This window comes from Ischnura elegans, chromosome 8 (assembly GCF_921293095.1).
Source record: "Ischnura elegans chromosome 8, ioIscEleg1.1, whole genome shotgun sequence".
Classification (NCBI taxonomy): domain Eukaryota; kingdom Metazoa; phylum Arthropoda; class Insecta; order Odonata; family Coenagrionidae; genus Ischnura; species Ischnura elegans.
In genome coordinates this window covers 41680876-41701940 of record NC_060253.1, presented here as the reverse complement: position 1 = coordinate 41701940, position 21065 = coordinate 41680876, and the positions used below count along the sequence as shown (strand labels likewise).

Below are 21065 nucleotides of genomic sequence, written 5' to 3'. Positions count from 1 at the left end.
TTCAAGTTATGTATGCAAAAATAAGTCTTTGTTCATCTTCTATGGTACTTATACATATATAACTTACATACAAATATGTACACAGTAGTTTACAGATCATTATTTACAATTAGTAGCATTAATCATTACTACTCCATCACGATTTTTCAATCCATATTCAAGAAACTCTCACTTTGTGACAATTTAACTTCTGTGTTTGGAACTGCAACCTGAAAAAATTAAGTATTTTAATTTTCTCGAAAATTACATTTCTCAGTATTTAAATTTTAAGAGGTGCTAGAACTCCAAGGAAGAAAAATTATTTTCCTTAATGGGATTTTCCTATATTCAGGTTAAGTAAATGATTTATTCTCACCAGAATTTTTACACTCTACTTGTGGGTGACTATTTGAAGGCAAAACGGCCTATTATGAGATTATTTCTTTGAATATTTTGCTGAGGTTTGACTTAATAGTTAGAGCTCAGCTGTACAAAGAGTAAGCTTAATAAGAAGGCTTTAATTACAAATTAGCACAACAACTAAGTGTGCAGTAAAGCATACATATTTTTTTCCAGGTATAAATGCATAAAATTAAATCTTCTTCATTTTAAGTACGAAATTAATGTAAAAAATTGCTGAAGACAACTAGATAGTTATTACATACCACTTTAAGAGTCTCTTCAATTCGACTGTGAGTTTCAATGACAGCTTTATCTTCACCTAATTCAAGCTCTAACTTTGATTTTTTTGCCAGATGCTCTTCTTCTTCAGAAACCCTGGAAAGAAAATGGTTTTTTTACAATACTAGTTGTGGATTTTGAAGACCCCCAACTTTTTTTAAACCTAGTTTTACACTCCTTGGAGAGTTTACCCTTCCAGAATAGCATAGCCATATGAATTCGGCATCGAATTACAACAGAGCCGGCTTGGTCATATGAATGTGGCAAAGACAAGACATAGCACACCAGCTGAGGTAATGATAATTTTAGTATACGAGGACTAGCCATGGTGAGTACTTCATGGAGTCACCCGCAATGCACAAATTGGGCAGAAATTCCACAGAATCCAAAATTCCAAAAAATCATTCGCCGTCACCTGGACTCAAACCCGGATCTCCCGATTTCTGGTTGAGTACTTTAGCCAGTTAAGCTACTGAGGCATCTTTCCCCTCTGTGGAAATTTGTGGACTATACCGGACAGTCCACAACATCTTGTCCCATAAAGTCAAGCTCTCTCCCTCAATTTCAATCTCCAAGTCAAAAGCTAAAGACTACAACTCGACAAACCACAAACCTAAAACTAGAACAGCAAACCAGTAGTCAGTCTACACGCAGTCAGCCATACCAATCCCCTCAGCCAATAAAACGGAGCATACATATCCTTACCCATGTTACCAGAGTGCATATAACATGCAAAAAAATACAGTAGATTCCGGTTAATTGGGACATATCGGGACTTGTGCACTTTGCCCAAATTAAGCGTATGCCCCAATTAGGCAAACTATCCTGTATATGGACATAAACAAACGTTGAAATGATAGAAAGAAGGCTAAAGAATGTTTATAATGCAACATAAGTTAATTAAACTATTAATTTGATTAATAAATCAGCGAGTTTAGATAATTTATTATCATTTTTAAGAATTATAACATTTTTGTTAAAAATATTTTTCACAGTCACGGGCGACACTGAATGAATGTCTTTTACTAAGTCCTATTAAAGAAAAGTCCTATCCTATTGCGGATAACATAACAACAAGAGCTTTCAAAATAGGGCAAGAATAGGAACATTTGTGAAAAATAAGAGTAAATCAAAGGAGGAAAAAAAATAGTATTCTGAAAACAAAAAATTTTAATTTCGTCACAAGTATGGAGTCTATGTCGCTGACTCATGGCCCAATAAAGCGGCATGCTGTCCCAATTAAGCGGAGAATACTCTGGAATGTTCCTCTATTGGGTTCTGTTCTTCAAGATCTGCCCCAATTAAGCGGCTGCCCCAAGTAACCGGTGGACCCATTAAACGGAATCTACTGTATATGTATCTTCATGGTAGAACAAAGCAAATAAAAGTACTGGTTCACAAATAATTTAATACTGTCTACTATGTAGTTTCAATCGTTTAAGGTTATTATCAAGACAAACAGAAAGATAACTTGATAATGATGTCAAGCCATTGAAACTAGTAGACATCATTAAAGTTTTAGTGGAACAGTACTTTTTTTGCTTTGTACTACCACGTAATACCAATATCATTGATTGACTTAAACATGTATCCAATTTCAGCTGAAGTGGGTAAATCATTTTTGTCCACGTGAATGAAGAAATATATTTTACAAAAGGCCAGTTGATTCACAGGAATTTAGGAAAAATTAGCTTTACACAACCAATATTACATACATATTAAAAGTTCTCAATTTATACCGTAAAATTAGGGACGCAAAATTTGAATAGTTGAGTAACACGAATACTGAAGTACATATTCAAGATTTTCTATAACCAAGTAAAAAGTTAATATAGATTCATCCCTGAAAAAAATGGCTTTGAAATTTTATCTCCATCCATGTCTTTAAATAGATGGACATAGGGCATGAAATAATTCAATACCTAAAAAACAGGAAAAATATTTTTATCAAGCTTTTTGAGATGCAGGAATCTGATATCTGTACCTGATATTTGTGGCAAAATTTTGTGCTCGAGATCAAAATTTTAATTTGGAAAAAAGTAGTGATGAGGCGATTCCAAAATTTTAGCCATTCTGATTCCGATTCTGGTTCTGATATTTCGATTCTGATTCTACCAATACCGATTCCATTGATTCTGATTCAATATGCTCCAAGAAAAAATATCACAAAATTCCAGGCAAACGAGACAATCACCTAAAAATTTATTACTCTGTGAAAGAATCAGTAAACAAAAGCATCATTCATATTATCACAATGTAATTAAAATATAATAGGTAAATTTTAGAACCAAACTTATGCATCTTTATGCACTATGGGACTACAGCGTGGAAGAAACTGTCATTCTGCTGATTCAAAATAGTTTTTTTTTACCGTTACATGACCCAAAAATTCAAATGACTGTTAGAAGAATGGTCGTACTTAAATTGTGGTTTGAAGAACTACTGGAATTGGTATTGATTTTTTACCTTGGTAAACACTCATTTTCAATTCCGATTCTTGGCACAGAATCAAGGAATCAAAGAATCGAATCCACCCATCATAAGAAAAAAGGTATAGGCTTATCTATATAAATACCCATAAATTTATTAAGGAGCCAACCTTTTTTGTCTAAATACTATCTGCTTCTTCACAGCTATCTGCCGTGGTATAAACTTGTTCTTGCTGGTCCAGTCATATGAGCATGCCCCTTGAGTAGGCGTCGCAGTTGTCTCACTATTTTGCACTGATTCTATCTTAAATCCTTCTGGAAGGACAGGCCCATACACTGCAGCATTTGCATCAGTCTATAACAAAGAGAACACTGGAATAGTAAGGATTACAACGTATTGATGAAGAATTGAGACCATCATATTGCTTTAAATAGACTAAACTTTAAGTTAGTTGGTTAAAACTTCCTGACCCATCAAGTTGAAGTATTCAGACATCACTTTAAGGAATGTATTCAACATCATCAAAACACTTCGTGCTGTTCCACAAGGCTTTAATGTGGTTGACTGGTTTTGATGTCTATACCATCATTAAACAGATAAAGGTTTGTTCCTGGCCCAGGTTCAGACATTGGTTCTGGGCTTGAGCTACTGTCGGCGTCAAAATGATGTGCCACTGAACTTTGCACATTCATATCAAGACTTCAGTGCATGCCATAATACATAATGATTAATTTTTCACTTTAAAGGAAATTTTATTTTCAATTCTAATTTATAATTTATTTTATGAAAAATTAAAAAATATATTCACGCGAGTGCAACAAATGACTCCGCACACCATAAAATTAGCCGTTTTGTCAACTTCATGAACTTAGTAACTCAGCCTAAGGAAAACTACTAAGTCTAAAGTATATGTTGCAAAAATTAATGTAGAGTAATAAAGTGGCTTTTGCATATTTTTAAAATGCATACTTTGTTGTAAAATAACTAAAATGTTTAAACATTATCTAGTCCTACAGTTTACCCCAAAAGAAAAAATAAAATTGACAGAAACACTTCTTAAATTATTTGAAATTTTTCTATGATCCATAATCTATAACAATATTTATATTTGTGAATGTCAGTAACTTCTATCAATGTCATGTTGCCAAACGGGACCGCGCCAGACCAGTGCTGGTTACTAGGAAGCAAAGTTTCGTGCGCAAGACGTGGCAACGCAGCTTTCGTTCGCTACAGCTTATTTTTTTAATGCCCATACATAATATTTACTGCCTAAAAATCATCTATTTTCAGATCATAGAAAAATTGAAAATAAATTAAGAAGTGTTTCTATGAATTTTATTTTTTCTTTCGGGGTAAAATGTAGGACTAGATAGTGTTTAAACATTTTCGTTATCTTACAACAAAATATTCCTTCTAAAATTACCCAAAAGCCTTTTTGTTAATCTACATTAATGTTTACAACTTATTGTGGAAGATGAATGTTGTAGACGTAGCAGTTTTCTCTAGGTGGAGTTACAAAGTTCATGAAGTTGACAAAACGGCTAATTTTATGATGCGCGGAGTCATTTATTGCACTCGCGTGCCTACATTTTTTAAATTTTTCATAAAACAAAAAAATATATCAGAATTAAGAATATTATTTCCTATAAAATGATGTATTATTCATTATTATGGCATGCACTGAAGTCCAGATGTAAATTTGAAAAGTACAGTGGCACATCATTTTGATGCCGACAATGGTCAATTTTAAGTAAGAACAGTTACAAGGAGCTGTAGGTGAAAGTTGCCATTCTCCGTTGCGACTTGTCTCAGACCATGTGCTTGGTCTTCCCTCCACAGTTTCCTCACTAGAGGCTCTTCCCTCCCCCTTCACTTGAATTCTGCCCATCTGGTCACAAAATTTTAGCCAAACTTGATGTGATCAAATAAAAATGATGTAATAGAAAGAAGTACAGTAAAACCTCTATGTGGTGAACCTCTTTACATCATAAATCTCCATACTTCATATCACCCCAACGGTCCCATCAGATTTACATGTAAATTTATGGGCAAACCTTTGTAGTGAACCTCTTTATCTTGTAAAACCTCCACTTATCATACCAAGGAGATACCCCCGAGGCAGCCTAACTACCTCTGGATATTGTACCGAGACAACTAGAGACCATTAATGCAGCTGCGATTACATACATGGAATGACATTTTCAGCGATAAATGTTTCACCTTTATATTTTTTCTTATACACATTTAATATGCTGTAATTTTCACGTTAATAATTAGTTGTAGCCATTTTGTTCCCTATGAGAGCATACCTAACAGTAAATAAGAAAAAAGGTATCCAACTATCCTAATCATTTTAAGTGACAGTTGAATTAATAGACCACATCGTTTTCTCTCGAATCATGGTAAGAATCATGCAAAAGCGCTCGCTTTCTGTAATTATTAAATAATAAATATATGTTCACTAATGCATGCATGTTTGTTTGAACACCTAAATATAATGGTTTAAAAGACAGTAGTGCCTTTCATTTCCAAAGGATATGAAAAAATGGTGCCTATCACTGAAACCTCTCTATGGTGAACCTCCATGCATCAAATTGCCCAAATTTTGGTCCCCTCCATTACGATGTAAAGAGGTTTTACTGTACACATGCAGATGAGTGAAAAAGTTTATTGATCACCTCATTCACCACTTACAATTTACATTACACTTAAAATTTTAGAATTCCATACTGTTTTTCTCATTAATTGAACCTTTACTCAACCATGTATCATCCCTGAAGATGCCAACGCATATTATGAAAAAAGTAAAAAACGTATTATGTATTGCAGTGTTGCCTACATCCAGGTAACAGCTCTATTCACCGGAAATACCATTATTCCAGACTGCATCTGGACCCAAGCATTCCGCATTATCAATCTTCAACTTTACATTGAAACCGGTGAAATAAAAAAAATAAGGATTACCTCTTCTGATCCTTTTCCCATTTTTGGGTGATGAGGCATGAGTTGACCTTTCCAGATACAAGCATCAGGACCAATGGCTTCAAGTTGCAATCTTGGATTTGATTTCCAGTGGTTCTTTCCAATATTTATTTTTCTCATGTCTTTCAATGATTTCGATCTAGCAAAATGAAAAAGAAATAAAAGAGACCCTAAAAATCATTACAGCCAGATATTAGAAAATTGTTTTTTTTTATCTTATAATTACCTTGAAAAGTTTTGTGGAAAGAATTAGATGATGCAGAGAACCACGTTTTTGTACCCTTTAGTCAATTTTTATTATTCATAGAAAAAAATGATCTCGGAACTTGGCTAAATTAACAGGAAAATTAGGATGGCATTTGGTCAATTTTGAATAAGTGTGTGTTTTGGAATGCATTGTGTTGCAGTCTTTGGCTTCTTATACTATACTTCACTGTTTTATTAACTCAAACTCAAGACGTATCGGGATGAAAGATAAAATGGATATAATATGGAATAAAGAATTTGTTCGAAAAAAAGTCATCAAGGCAGCTAATAAAGAACTTCATTTCAATACTTCAATACATTTTACTCTCAGTTCCTCTGAAGAATAATGGATAGCCCCTAGTACATGCTTATTTTTTTTCATAAATTGCCCCATTGCCATAGAGGTTATTTTCAACACGTACTTAATTTATTTTTTTTGCTAATTTTTTCCGTAAGCCAACCATTACACATACAAATGATATTGGCAAATTAACTAACCTTGAACCCATCAATGATTGTGGTTCCTTTCCATTCACCCTGCATGCAACATCTTTTCTGCGCTGGATAAGCTTAGCCCTAGTTTCTGCAATGGTTTCCATTTCAGGAGCATAACACACATGAAGAACTCCCCCATAGAAGGACAGGCCATCGAGTTTTCGCTTTGCATGCCTGCAAGAAAATTATAAAGATTGTAACATAGACCAGTGTGAAGTCTCTTTATAACTGTTTACCAAAAAATAACTATAGCACAGTCCACTAGCAACACACGAAAATAAGAGTAAAATCATATTTTATCAATCGTATGTTCCACTGAGTCCACCACTTGTTCCGGGTTGCAACAAGATTCCATAATTCATACTATTCCCTGATTTTCCATGCATTTTCCCAGAAACTTTCACACCATTTTCCTATCATTAGACAATATTTTATTTATTCTTCCCTGTGTCACTATTAAATGGCAGTATTGCTCTATGCAAACGAATAACTGAAAACATAAATCAGTAATCATTTCAGGGTTGACATCATAGAAGTTGCAAACTTTCATACTGGAGTACCATAAAAATATGTATTAACATGTAAAGATATTTCACACTTAATATACATAATATCAAATGAGCTGGATTTTGACAGCTCAGTACCATTTTATAGTAGAAAATGGTGAAAGATAGAAAATGGCACTAAGCAGCTGAAACCTGGGTCTGCAGACATTGAGTATGCAGATTTATAACTATACTTCAATATGGCTACGTATTAGTCATAGTTATGAACTATAAGTCATTCTGTGATGTAAAATCTAAGGGCCAAGTAAAATTGAATTGAAATTGCACCAATTTATTGAATGATAAATATTCAAGTTAGATTTCTCCCAGAAACAGAACTGGAATAGAAAGGGATCATCATTATTTCTAATCACCAATTATCAACATTGGCTGTACACTAAACCATCCTACTTACCTAGCAGATTGTATTCTGGAATACTGTATATGGAAGGTATCAGTGAATTCATCAATTGTATAACCAGGGACAACAACTATCGACTTGATATCACCAAACTTAGAGGACACCCTTCTGAGATCATCTTGCAGCCCAAGGGATGGAACACCAAACACCAAAATGTGAGGTGATTCATCATTGACAGTGTACACCTAAGTAATAAAAAAATAAAAATTAATATCCAATAGAATCACGTACCAATGTATGCAGTACTCTACACGTCAAAAAATGCGGCATTTTACTCACACGAAATAAGAATTTGGTACAGGCAGGAAAAGACATGTTATGGCAAAAAATAATTTTTTTCCATTCAATCATTTTTTTGTATCTTAAAAATAAGAAAACCCAAAAGTAGCCCAGCTCCATTTTCATATCTTGATGATGTCAGTGGAGTTCTAATTCATAGGATGTCCAGCAAATCAATTAGGAAAAATTCATGCATAATTTCCGGTTTTCCAAGGAAATTGGACAAAATTCCAGGTTAATCTTACGTAATTACTGCAAAAGATACGGATTTTAAAACACCCAAAATTACTTCAATACTTTTAAATAATATAATATTTATGCATGTATTTACACGGAAAAGGAGTAAGTTAATTAACACACATTGTATTAAAAATTTAAATTTATTCAATTCGACCCAAGAAGCTCCTCCGACCTCATAAGTACATGCTGACATCACCTGGCATTCTATTCTGTTGTCTTCATGTTTCAATTCAGTCCATGTTTCGATGCGGCTTTAAAAATTCTACTCAGCAACTATACTTAAAATTATGAAAAACACATTTTAGGCCAGAAAATAGGTGTTAAACTGGCAAAATTTTATGTGAAATGAATTCGAAATAAAAGATTTTTTTGAAATTCCAAGTTGGAGCAAAAATTCATGAATAATTAATGCATAATTCATGGGACTTAAAATTCACGCACAATTACCAATTTTCCAGACACTGGACACCCTGGGTTCATTTACTAGTTCAGAGAGAACTTTTTGTACTCTCTCCCAATTGTGTAAACAAAAATGACTCACACAAGACCCATTCACAAGGCCACTAAGTAGCTGAAAAGGAGTGAACCCCACAGGATGAGTTTGAGACGTGATCAGCTTATCTACTAAATGTTGGATGGCCATAGACTTTTTTTGCAAATATGTAGCTCCAGAAGCAAGAAACAGATTGAAAAATACCAAATTCTTTATTCTTCTAACTCCATCAAATCATCCAGAAAATTTGTGAATGAGCAATTTAAGGGATAAGGATTTCGTAAAAATTCCTTTCAACCAGGAATTGAACTGCAGACCTTTGGCTTCACAAGCTAAGAATAAGAATAAATAATCCTGGCTAGTGTAGTGAAAAGGGAATTGAATGACGGAAAATTGGAAGGTTGGAAAAGTTTGGTTAAAAGTTCACTTAATGCAGTCATCAATGTAGGGTTTATTTGAAGGCCACCATCCCCATTGATATTAGATTTCTGTTTACATCTTCATGACCTCTCATTAAAGAAGCAGTTTGAATCTGATGATCCTGGCAAATGATCTCGTATTTTAGAGGACAATTTGATGACCTAGACAAGAACAAATATTGCCGGCTTTCAATTCAATCTTGCATTGAACTGACCAATGGATGTTCTTATACCCCTGCTTTGGTATTTCATCCAATTACCTTGATACACACCTTAGCAGAAGATAGGCATGAAATTTTGTAAACTTTGAAGGGGTGTGCTACATTTTAGATTTCTCAACACCAATTTGTCTCATAGGTGAGGTCTAAAAATAATTTTGATTTCTTACGGGGATAATCAAGTATTACATCATCATCATTAGTCAACAATACGAAGATTGGTTCGACGCAGCTCTCCATTCCTCTCTCCTCTCCGCTAGCCTTTTCATTGCGACGTTCATATTCCTTCTCTTTCACATCCTTTATAGCCTATCCTATGTAACTCATTCAGGGCTGTACCTTGCCCTTCTTCCCTTCCACCTTCCCTATTGCATTAGCACCCATAACAAAGGGTGGGTATAAATGTACTTACTTTTGCTGACAGGTGGGAGGAGGGTGGCACTATTCATGTAAAACAGGAAGGTCTAAATCTTTATCTGAAAGAGGAATGGTCAAAAAGACCATAATGCATCATATACAAAGCTCCCAGACAGTATTAAATAGAACTTCATTTTATGAATATGAATCGAAAACTGGCCCTGCACATGTTGTTGGAGCACATAGTAATTTATGTCATTCATTTCTTTTGTTTTGCAACTCAGGCACAGGGCCCGGTCTGGTAGTTGTAGGAAAACTTAAAAAAGGCTTACATTTCTTGTATTGGCTTCTGTGCCAATTAAAAATCTTAATCTATCTGTATTAAATATTGGTTGCATATGAGTACACATTTAACAGAGGATATACACCCTGCACTATGATGGTTTCAACAGATGATGGATTCCATGCGCGATATGAGCTGATTTTCCATGCACTTTTAAAAATTTCAAATTTCACAGATTTTGTTTACAGCAATGACTTGCATAATGTGACACCTTTTATTTAAATAAATAAAAGATCGTAGCACTTTTCCACAAGAATTTTTAATGCCTACAACGCGTTTCGGCTCACTGAGCCATCATCTGGTACAAGGCACTTCAAAAACATTTGAAAATATCTTTTATACCCTTGAGAAAGGAGGGGAGGATTTGACATCTTTGAGGAAGGGGGTTGGAACGGGCGTACAGAGTAGAGACAGTTGGAAAGATACAACTACGGGATGTGGAGAACCCACGTTGGAACGCGGACTCCAGTCATAACTGTAAAATGACGACACGTGGGGAAGAACCATAGAAAAACGGGAGGAGGGGGTTGAGAAGAGTGAAAAAAGGGGGGGGTTAGGGTAAAAAGAGAGGCCGCGTGTCTTTAGAAAGGGAGAGGAGTAAGTACCGACGCAGGACAAGAGGCGGGGGTGAGGAGTCCCTTTGGGTTAGCTGAGAAGGTGTGGCATTTTTTAGTTCCCCCCCCCAGAAGTTCCTCCAAACTTATCCGCAGAACTTCTCCCACTAAGGACTTTTCGCACTACGGTTTTTCGCACAAAGGATTTTTGCACAAAGGCTCAGAGACTCTAACTCTAGGAAACTCTTGTCTCCGAAACTCTGCCTCCGATAATCAGCCTCCATAATCAGCCTCCGAAATCAGCCTCTGAACCAGCCATACCCGGAGAGCAAGACTTATATAGGGAGTCCTGCGGAGGAATACCTACTCCTTGGCAATCAAGGGGAAATGGGTGCTGAAGCACAAGTATGCAGTTTGGAGTGAGAAGTATTACCATAGTCCTATCACAACTCTCTCTCCCTCCAACACCTCACCCCACTATGTCTCTCCCCTCCATGAATTCCAATGAATTTCCCGGTAATGTCTCCAACCCAGAAGATTGAGGGGAAAATTCCGGCCTGCACGCTATTCCCCCCTCCTTCCCCGGTGGGGATGATTGATGCTTGGCAGAGCTGCGAGTCAACAGGGGCGATTTTTGGGGGCAGATTCGCAGCTGATTGAACATTGCCCTTTTTACCTCTCCACTCCTTGGCAAAATCCCTCTCCTCCACCCTGACACATCTCAGAGTATGCAAGGCCTCTTTTTGCTCGGGGGCTCGTGGTAGACGGATGCCGTGACTGACATGGGTGATTTTAGCAAAATTATACAGCTTGTACTTAGTTTGGTAATGTTTCCTATGGGATCATTAGTTATCATCGTTGTTTTCTGTAATAATTCTGATTTTGAATACTTCTGATTCAAACAGATATTGATTGAAAATAACTCGTAAATTTTTTTGACAGTTGTTTCTTGTGTGCTGATTTCTTGTTTGTGGAGTCTTCTCCTGAACCAGTTTGTGACCGACGATTGGAGTTCCCTATGTCTGGGGCTTACGTGCACAATCTTCAAGATTTAACGACGTAACGCCACAAAGGAGTGAAAGTTAGTGGGGGGAGGAAATTGCCAGCAAAAGAAAATAGTCAAACACAACACGGAGAGAGGGTGGGCAGATGGGAAACACCCTGTGGATGTTGGGGTCAGTTAAGGCGTGGGTGAAGAAAGAATTTGACCATTTGTTTTCGGGAAGGGTATCTTCAGGAGAGGTTAGTGGGTGAAAAACACTTGTTCATTCATGAGCATATTCATATCACTCTGTACAATTTCGAATTGCTCTAAAACATCGCCTTGTGCCCTTACTTTCGAAATGTAGAATTTCAGGTTGAAAATGACAACAATACAAAGCCTGTAGTAACTGTTTGGCGAGAAGTGACACTTCATCCCCATTTTTGCAGCACCTTCTGTTCTTTCAATGATGAAATGAAATGGAATGAAACTTCTGCCTGTTTGACCGATGTAACTCATGTTGCATGATTCACAATTAACTTTGTAAATGCCAATTAAATTTCCTTTTATGTAATTCGACACTTTAATTATGTATAAAGGAAACACTCCACTTAACTAAGATGGATGGGTTCCACTGACGATGGATTTGTCACAAAATCTGAGCTGATTTTGCACACACTTTTTAAAATTCAAAATTTCACCTTCCACTTACACAATATGTCATCAATTATGTAATTTCACACCTCATTTTCCATCAAAAACTTAACATATCAAAGTTTTTATACACTGACGCTCTAAAAACCAATTCTTTGTGCAGAAGTAAGGCCAATTCACTATAGGACAGGGTTCACAAGGTACAATGACAGATAGTTGAAAATGAGGTAAAGGTCTAGGAAGGGAGGAGAACATAAGATGCCTTAACTACTCCAACCAAAGTTTATCAGCCGATTTAAGACAGGACATTCAACGAAGCCAACTTTAAGATCCATCCGCTGGAACGGATTAATATTGTACAGCATTACTAACACAATTAAATTTTTTTTAATTACCTAATACTACTGAAGTACTTCAATAGTAAACTTTATAAAAGGGCTTAAATCAAATCGGTAAAGAAAAACTGATATGCCACATTTCATGACAAATTAATGCTGTTTCCTAGGGGCTGTTCCCAAGAGATTTTGAGCATCAGTCAAGCTTCGGTCTAGCATTGCATAAACTTGCCCCAAGAAAGGGGAAAGTTTATGTGTCAGACTTGGACCTAAAAATATTTTTTTTACCACTAAAAACACACATAGGCTAACAACTGTATGAGTAAAATTTTGAATTTGTTAACTGCTCTGTAAGACCATAATTTATAAAATTTCCAAAGTTAAAACATGAAAATTATAAAATACATCGAAAATAAATCCACGTAAACGTTTCTCGGTCTACCCCAGTGTAGATTGAGAAAGAAAATGTCTTCTTTCTAACAAGAAATAGTAATATGTATTTATTTTTTGTAGTTTTATTGATTTTTTTATTTTATGTCAAAATTCTTTTCCCTTGGGCTACAACCTTGTCGCGGTGGAAAGGCTTGCGTGTTCCTATGACCCCTAGAGCTGCACTGGCGGGATTAATTCTAAATTATTCCCGGTAGGGCCACCCATGCCAGATAGGTCGAAGGGCAGGAGCCAGAGGAAAGGTAGTCCACGTGATGGTGTCACATGAAAAACACTGTTGGAATGGAAGTGGGAAACCCTACCAACTATCTCTTCCCTGAAAACATGGAGTAAAACCAAATGAGCCTCGGAATCTCATTGCCTGGGACACGTCCGCAAAGGGCGGGTGTCGGGCACGGCAGCGAGGTCGGCAAGGTCCTCGGGGTCGTCAACATGCGAAATCCTTGCAGAGAGTTATCATCATCATCAGCATCAGCAGCAATGAAGAAGGAAGAAAAGAAGACCAAGAAGATGGAGAAGAAGAAAAAGTCAGCTATAAATGTAGGGACGTGAAATGTGAGGACTTTGATGATGGCGGGGAAGTTAGAAAATATCAAAAAGGAAATGGATAAAGGGAGGATAGATATCTTAGGATTATGCGAGGTGAGGTGGAGGGATGGGGGGACTGTTGGAGTGATGGGTATAGGGTTATATATAGTGGAGGGGAAGAAAGCCAGCAAGGGGTAGCTTTAGTATTAAACGGGAAGATGGGTAAGCGTGTGGTAGTTATAGATCAGGTAAGTGATAGGATTCTGGTGGTAGAAATTGAGGCGCGGCCCACCAACCTTCTGGTGGTCCAAGTTTACATGCCCACTAGCAATCATAGGGAAGAAGAAGTAGATGAGGTGTATGAACAGCTCAAGGAAATAACTAGAGACACACCGGGTAAGAAAAATCTGGTAGTGATGGGGGAATGGAATGCCTCAGTCGGGGAAGGGAGGGATGGGCACGAAATAGGAGATTTTGGTCTAGGAATACGAAACGACAGGGGAGAGAAAGCAGCAGAATTTTGTAGGAGAAACAAATTATTCATCACAAACACGTGGTTCAATCATCATAAAGGGCGAAGGTACACATGGAAAAGTCCAGGGGATGTGGGGAGATATCAAATAGACTACATTATGGTAAGACAGAGGTTTAGGAATAGTGTGAAAAACTTGCGCAGCTTCCCTGCAGCGGATGCGGATTCGGACCACAATCTAGTGCTCATGAAATGCAACGTAAGATTCAAAAGACTTATGAAAGTTAGGAAGGCGTAGAAATGGAACGTAGAAGCCCTGAAGGGGAGTATGAGGAGAGAATATCAGGAACTAGTGGACATTAGTATACGGGAGATTGAAAGTACTAAGACTGTTGAGGAAAGATGGGATAATATTAAAACGGGAATAGTCAAAGCGGCGGAGAAGTCAATTGGTTACGTTGACAGTAGAAGGATAAAGAAGCCGTGGATAACGGAGAATATGATAAGGGAAATGGAGGAGAGGAGGAAGTGGAAGAACGTGGACACAGAACAGGGAAAAAGAATGTATAGGGAACTGAATAATCGATTACGGCGTGAAACTAAGAGGGCAAGGGAGGCTTGGTGGAAAAGACAGTGTGAGGAAATGGAAAAGTTCCAAAAGGATGGAGAAGTAGGCGCGTTGTACGCCAAAGTTAAGTCGCTATCGGGCGGCAAAAGAGGACAAGCCATGTGTAAAATTAAGGCTAAAGATGGGAGGATGCTAACCGAGCGAGCAGAGGTACAGAGTAGATGGAAGGAATACGTGGAGGACCTGTATGACGGAATGAACAGACCAGAGAGATTGACTCTAGAGGAAAGTGCAGTGGAGAAGGATAATCTTGGGCCGGACATATTAGATTTGGAAATAGAGAGAGCACTTCGTGATATGAAGGCTAGGAAAGCAGTAGACGTGGACAATATCCCGTGCGAGCTTCTGAAGAATCTAGGGAAGGAAGGTAAGAAAAGGTTTCTCGAACTAGTGCGCAGGATCTATGAAGAGGGATGTTGGCCGGAGGATTTCGTGAGGACGGTTTTAATTCCGCTTCCAAAAAAGAAGAAAGCTGTGGAATGCGGAGATTATAGGACTATCAGCTTAATATCGCATGCGGCGAAAGTGGTGCTGAGGATATTGAACAGACGAATGGAGGCGAGGGCAAACGAGTATTTGGGCGAAGATCAATTTGGTTTCAGAAAAGGGAAGTCAACTCGTGATGCAATAGCAATAATGAGGTCCCTTGTCGAGAGGAACCTAGTATATGACCAGGACGTATATGCGTGTTTCGTGGATTTTGAGAAAGCGTTTGATAGGGTGAACTGGGTAAAGTTAATGGATATTCTCAAGAGAATAGGTGTAGATTGGAGGGAAAGACGACTGATTCATAATCTGTATATGGCCCAGACTGCGCAAGTGAGGGTAGCAGACGGAGAATCTGGGTGGGCAAGCATTGGGCAAGGTGTGAGGCAAGGCTGTCCTCTATCGCCGCTGCTCTTTAACGTGTATGCTGAAGAGATGGTAAAGGAAGCGTGGGATGAGTTAGAAGCTGGAATAAAAGTGGGAGGAATGATGTTCAAATCAGTGAGATTCGCGGATGATCAGGCGCTGATTAGCCAGTCATCGAGGGGGCTTCAGGCTCTAGTGGATGCGTTATACGAGCGTTGCGAGGAGTATGGGATGAGGATTAATCACAAGAAAACTAAGGTTATGCGGTTTTGTAAAGCATCACGAGCGAGGAATGTGAGACTCAAGATATAGGTGGGAAGTGAAAAACTTGAGCAGGTTGAGCAATTCAACTATTTAGGCAGTACGTTAGAGGAAAACGGACACAGTAGTAAGGACTTCAGGAAGAGAATTGCATTAGCAAAGGAGGCGTTCGTGAACATGAAGGAGCTTCTAAGAGGATCGTTATGTAAGAGTTTAAAGAAAAGGTTAGTGAAGAGTTTGATCTGGAGTGTAGCTCTCTATGGTGCGGAAACGTGGACACTGAGGAAAGAAGACGAGAGAAGATTGGTGGCATTCGAGATGTGGGTATGGAGAAGAATGGAGAGGGTGAAATGGACGGAGAGGAAAAGGAACGACGAAGTGCTGGATATGGTTGGCGAGGAGAGGCAGCTTTTAGATGAGATACGGAGGAGACAGAAGGTATGGATGGAGTTAGTGCTTAGTGGTGAGGGGATGTTGAAAATGGTGTTAGAGGGTAGAATAATAGGGAAACGAGGGAGGGGAAGGAAAAGAATAGGATTTTTAGATAGATTGAAAGAGAGTAGGCCTTACTGTGAATTAAAGAAGGCAGTGCTGGAAGGAAAGGGAGGCTCCCAGATCACTTCTTGAGTACTCCATGGAAACCTACCTTAATCGGTAGAATACTATAATAATAATAATATCAAAAATTATTCAAATCAGTACAGCCGGTCTTGATTCATAAATGGTTTAATGTGCCCATGGTCAAAATTTGAGGTTTTATAGATCCATGAATTTGGCATAAAATTTTCTAATATCTTATGAAACGAGGTTGGAGAATTTCCAATATCTCTGAGAAAAATGCAATGGTGGTTGGCGTAACATGGTGAAACTCCTTCATGATGCACAAAGGTTAAGAAAAGACTTCGCTGTTTCACAAAATAAAATATATTTGCGACCGGTTTCGATACAGCGTATCATCATCTGGCAATTACAAGTATCAGTACATCGAATTTATACGCTTGAAGGCGTTAGAGGCGTGGTGGAGTGGATCTGGAGAAAGGGGGGGGAATGGGGGAGGGGTTAAGGGAAGGGAAGGTAGGTTTGGGAAGTCGCTGATGGGTTTCTGCACGGGGTAGCCGAGGGTTGGTGTATGATGACGAAATACAGGGAGGGGTGTTATGGAGTGGTGAGTGGCATCCGTAATGGTTTCTCAGAAAAAACATTGAAAAGTGGTGAATGGTAAGAATACAATTGCTCGTCAACTAATGTTATGTTGGGTGAGGTTTGGCCCTCTAAAATTTCCAACTGCTCGAGTGCGTCAAGCCTTGGGCCGTTGTTTTCTTTATGTAGGATTATCGGTTCGAAATCGCTTGTGTGGTCGGAATCCAAGAGGTGTTTGGCAAAGTGTGAGGTTCCTTTGTTGTTAATAAAACATGAACGATGTTCCTTGGCCCGGATGTTGAAATTCCATCCAGTTTTTCCTATGTAACAGGAATTGCAGCCATTACAACGGAGTTTATATACTCCGCTGCGTTCTCCGGCACTAATTTTGTCCTTGGCACTACCCAACAGTTTGCCCAGTGTATTTCTACTGTAGAAGGCAGCCTTCACTTGATCTTTTGGTAGTAATTTTCTGGTTCTGTTGGATATACGACCGAGATAGGGGATTCTACGCCATTTCGTGCCATCATCTTTCCCCCTATCTCTGTAAATAAGGTTGAGTGCGAGTCGTTTTTGTTTTTGGTGGTACAGTTTGTCAATGAGAACTTCGGAGTACCCATTGTTGGATGCAATTAGTTTGATTGTGTTTAGCTCCTTCATCCTGTTGTAATTCGACAATGGAATCATACATAGTCTGTGAAGCATACAATGTATTGCTGATAGTTTGTGAGAGAAGTGGTGTCGTGAATTGCGGTGTATTATTTGGTCAGTGTAACAATTTTTTCTGAAAATTGAGAATTCACATTTTTGGTTTACATTTTGAATGGTTAAATGTAAGTAATTCAACCTTCCTTCACATTCAACTTCACTAGTGAATTTGATGTTTTTGTCCAAAGAATTTAAAAATGACACCAAGTTGTCTAACTGTCTTAGTGAGCCGGTCCACACACAGAAAATGTCGTTGACGTATCGATGCCACCGAAAAACATTTTTCACAAGGGTGCTATTAAAATTGAAAACACATTCTTCGTAGTTGTCCATATATATGTCAGCAAGGAGTGGAGACAGCGGGGATCCCATGGCGAGGCCGTCAGGTTGTTCATATATCGTATTGTTGAATTGGAAATAGTTTTGGTTAACACACACTTTCAGTAGGTGGCACAACTCATTACTCAACAATTACAAGGGGTGGTGGCTGCAACAATTACAAGGTGGGGCTTTCACTAGAGCAATTTCGTCTAGATATAAGGCTGCACATTTGGGAACGCTAGTGAACAGATTCACAACATCAAAAGACACTAGGAGACATATAGGGGGGAGTAAATCATTTCAGAGAGCCCTCGCGAGCTCCACTGAATTTTTAACGCCATATTTGGGAATGAATTTTGAGAATTGTAATTGCCAGATGATGATACGCTGTATCGAAACCGGTCGCAAATATATTTTATTTTGTGAAACAGCTAAGTCTTTTCTTAACCTTTGTGCATCTCTGAGAATATTTATCCTTTAGTATTTGGGATAGTCACGCCTTCTACAATAATCCTGCAAATTTTCATAAGAATTTGATGAAAAATGAGATTGGAACAATTTATTAACCTCTGGAGGAGCAATGCCTTAGGAGACCAAATCGTTGAAAAACTGCAGTTGCACCCACACTTCAAATGGACTTGAAAAAAACTAGATGAGATAGCAGGAATGTTTTTTACATGGTTTCAGCCCTAAACAGACCGATGAAAATTAACTTAAGGCTGGATAGCGATACTTGGTGGAACTTGGTGACAGGAAACATAACAAAAGATACACTGTTGTATGTTCCACAGAAGTATACTCAACGGACCCAGGTTTCGACATTACACTATGACCTTTGAAAATGACATAGTATAATATCGAAACCTGGGTCAGTTAAGTAAACTTCTGTGGAACATACCACAGTGCATCTTTATTATGTTTCTCTTTTTTGCCCAAAATAACCTTTGAAAAAAACATATTGTAATGTTAAAACCTGGGTCGGTTAAGTGAACTGTGGAATATATACAGTGAATCTTTCATTATGATTCCAGATGAAAATTGCCGAGTTTTACCCATATCTGAGTCGGTGGGTGTCATGTATGGATGAACTGACATGAAATGACTCTCTAGTCATAACAGAAATTAAGAGCAATCGTAATTGGGTTCACAATGCAGAGTGACATATAGATGAAAATGAGGTAAATGTCTAAGAAGGAAGGTGAACAAAGATGCCTTAACTAATCCAACCTAAGTTTAAGGCAGACTAGACAGCATGAGGACTAACACTTACCTATGTATTACATAAAGGGTTACTGAGAATCGAGATACGATTGCAAGACAAGTCTGTGTACAAATGCATATTAAAAATACGGTTTAAATACACAATAAAGGATACATGATAGCAGTACACTACCAACATGACGAAATACTTCAATTCTGAGGTGAATTTTCAAATTTTGACCTCGCCTACCAACACCTGTTTAAAAAAATAATATAAGAGTACTCAAATCAGTTAATGCCTTCATCAAAACACCGTGATACTGCTATGTACTTCGGTTATCGGAGAGCCCTCCCGCAAGCTTAATTATTGCAATTTTACTTTAGTTACGGTGATTCTCGAACTGGAGTCCTATGATGGCACCAATCTATCCTAAAGCTCATCAGTGGAACCTTGTAAAACCTTTGCACGCACTAAATGGATTGAAAAAAGAGGGCGATTATTAGAACGGTGTCTTTAGATACCTTAACAGCGGTCAATTTTCTTCCTTGACGATATTTAGCCCTCGTAATACACAGCTCCTGCCTTTGATGATGAGGACGCTGACTTACTTCTTTCTGTGAAGCCATTCTCTGATTGAAAGCCACCCTATGAAGAAAATGCCGATTTAAAATGAAGGGCCAGGAAAGTAAAGAACCCCCAAGAAACAATTTACGATTGATCACTATTATAACCATGTCATAAAAATAGACACTCACCAACTTCAACAAGAATGACAGACGGAGAACCTAAAATCTCATCACGCGTAAATGATGTTCTTGATTATAAATATTTGAAGCATTTACCAAAGAAAAGAAACAAAATTTACAAAAGAAACATTTGAAATATTTAAAATATCATGGAAAAATTGACAGCTTGCAAATCAATTTCCATGTGCAGTCCAGAAAGAAATTATAACATAATCGAAATTAATGTCCCCAGTGTAACTCAGAGCTAATGTATCTTGTGATTACTTGTTTTCACGGATATTAGAATTGCTTGTTTTCATTCCTTGATTCCTTCAGGCGGTGTTAATTATTCAATTGTTATGACGTGAGGTTGGTATCGTAGCCCGTAGTGCCGCTGTTGTTGTTTTACAAAATTATATTATTTTAGAGTTTATAGAATATTTCAAGCAAAATATCATCAAAATATTTAGAAATTAACGATTATATGTACCTCGTAGTGTATCTCTTGCGGACTAATACGTACACTGACGGGAAAAATTAACGTACAGCTGGCGTCTGAATGCGGCAATCTCACGAACTTCTTGAATCCGTCTTCAATGTTCCCTTACAACCGGGAATTTTCAAACTACGAGCCCCTTGTTCCGGAGTAATTCAGTCGCATGCGTCGCAGTAAGACTCAACGACGAAATATTCCTCGACTTTTCCGAAATATGGTTTTACCATGGAGTTTACTCTCGTTGAGATGCGTGAACACAACCTACATTTGGACATTGAAATTCCTTTAGAGTACAATCGTTCCGGTGGTGTAGTGGGTAAAATATCATGACAGGGAACTGAGGCTTCACAAATCAAATCTAGGTGATGTATAATTTGGTGCTGCACACTCCATGAGGACATTTTTCTTATCTGTGAAACTTCGCAAAACCTGGTACATATGAGGTCCAGAGGATAGTACATAGTAATATTAGTATATAGTGATAGTAATATCAGAAAAATAGTAGGATAAATAACTATAGTTTTATTGAGATTATGTGCCGATTCATTAATATAATTGATTATGCTGTGCACATGTGATTAGTGAATTAAATGCATAATTAATCATTAAAAATGACTATATTATTAGTAA

The 21065-nt window shown here is 37.7% G+C and overlaps 1 protein-coding gene across 1 annotated transcript; it reads right to left on the bottom strand.

Moving 5' to 3' along the window:
• Window positions 1-15: 15 nt before the first annotated feature.
• On the bottom strand, window positions 16-20289 carry LOC124164171. The gene is made up of 8 exons (XM_046541373.1): window positions 19970-20289; window positions 19736-19859; window positions 7774-7964; window positions 6817-6987; window positions 6055-6211; window positions 3260-3444; window positions 645-756; window positions 16-209 (listed from the first exon to the last, which is right to left on the bottom strand). The coding sequence occupies exons 2-8, from the start codon at window positions 19838-19840 to the stop codon at window positions 147-149; spliced, it is 984 nt and encodes a 327-aa protein (XP_046397329.1). The 5' UTR covers window positions 19841-19859; window positions 19970-20289; the 3' UTR covers window positions 16-146.
• Between the last annotated feature and the right edge of the window lie 776 nt (window positions 20290-21065).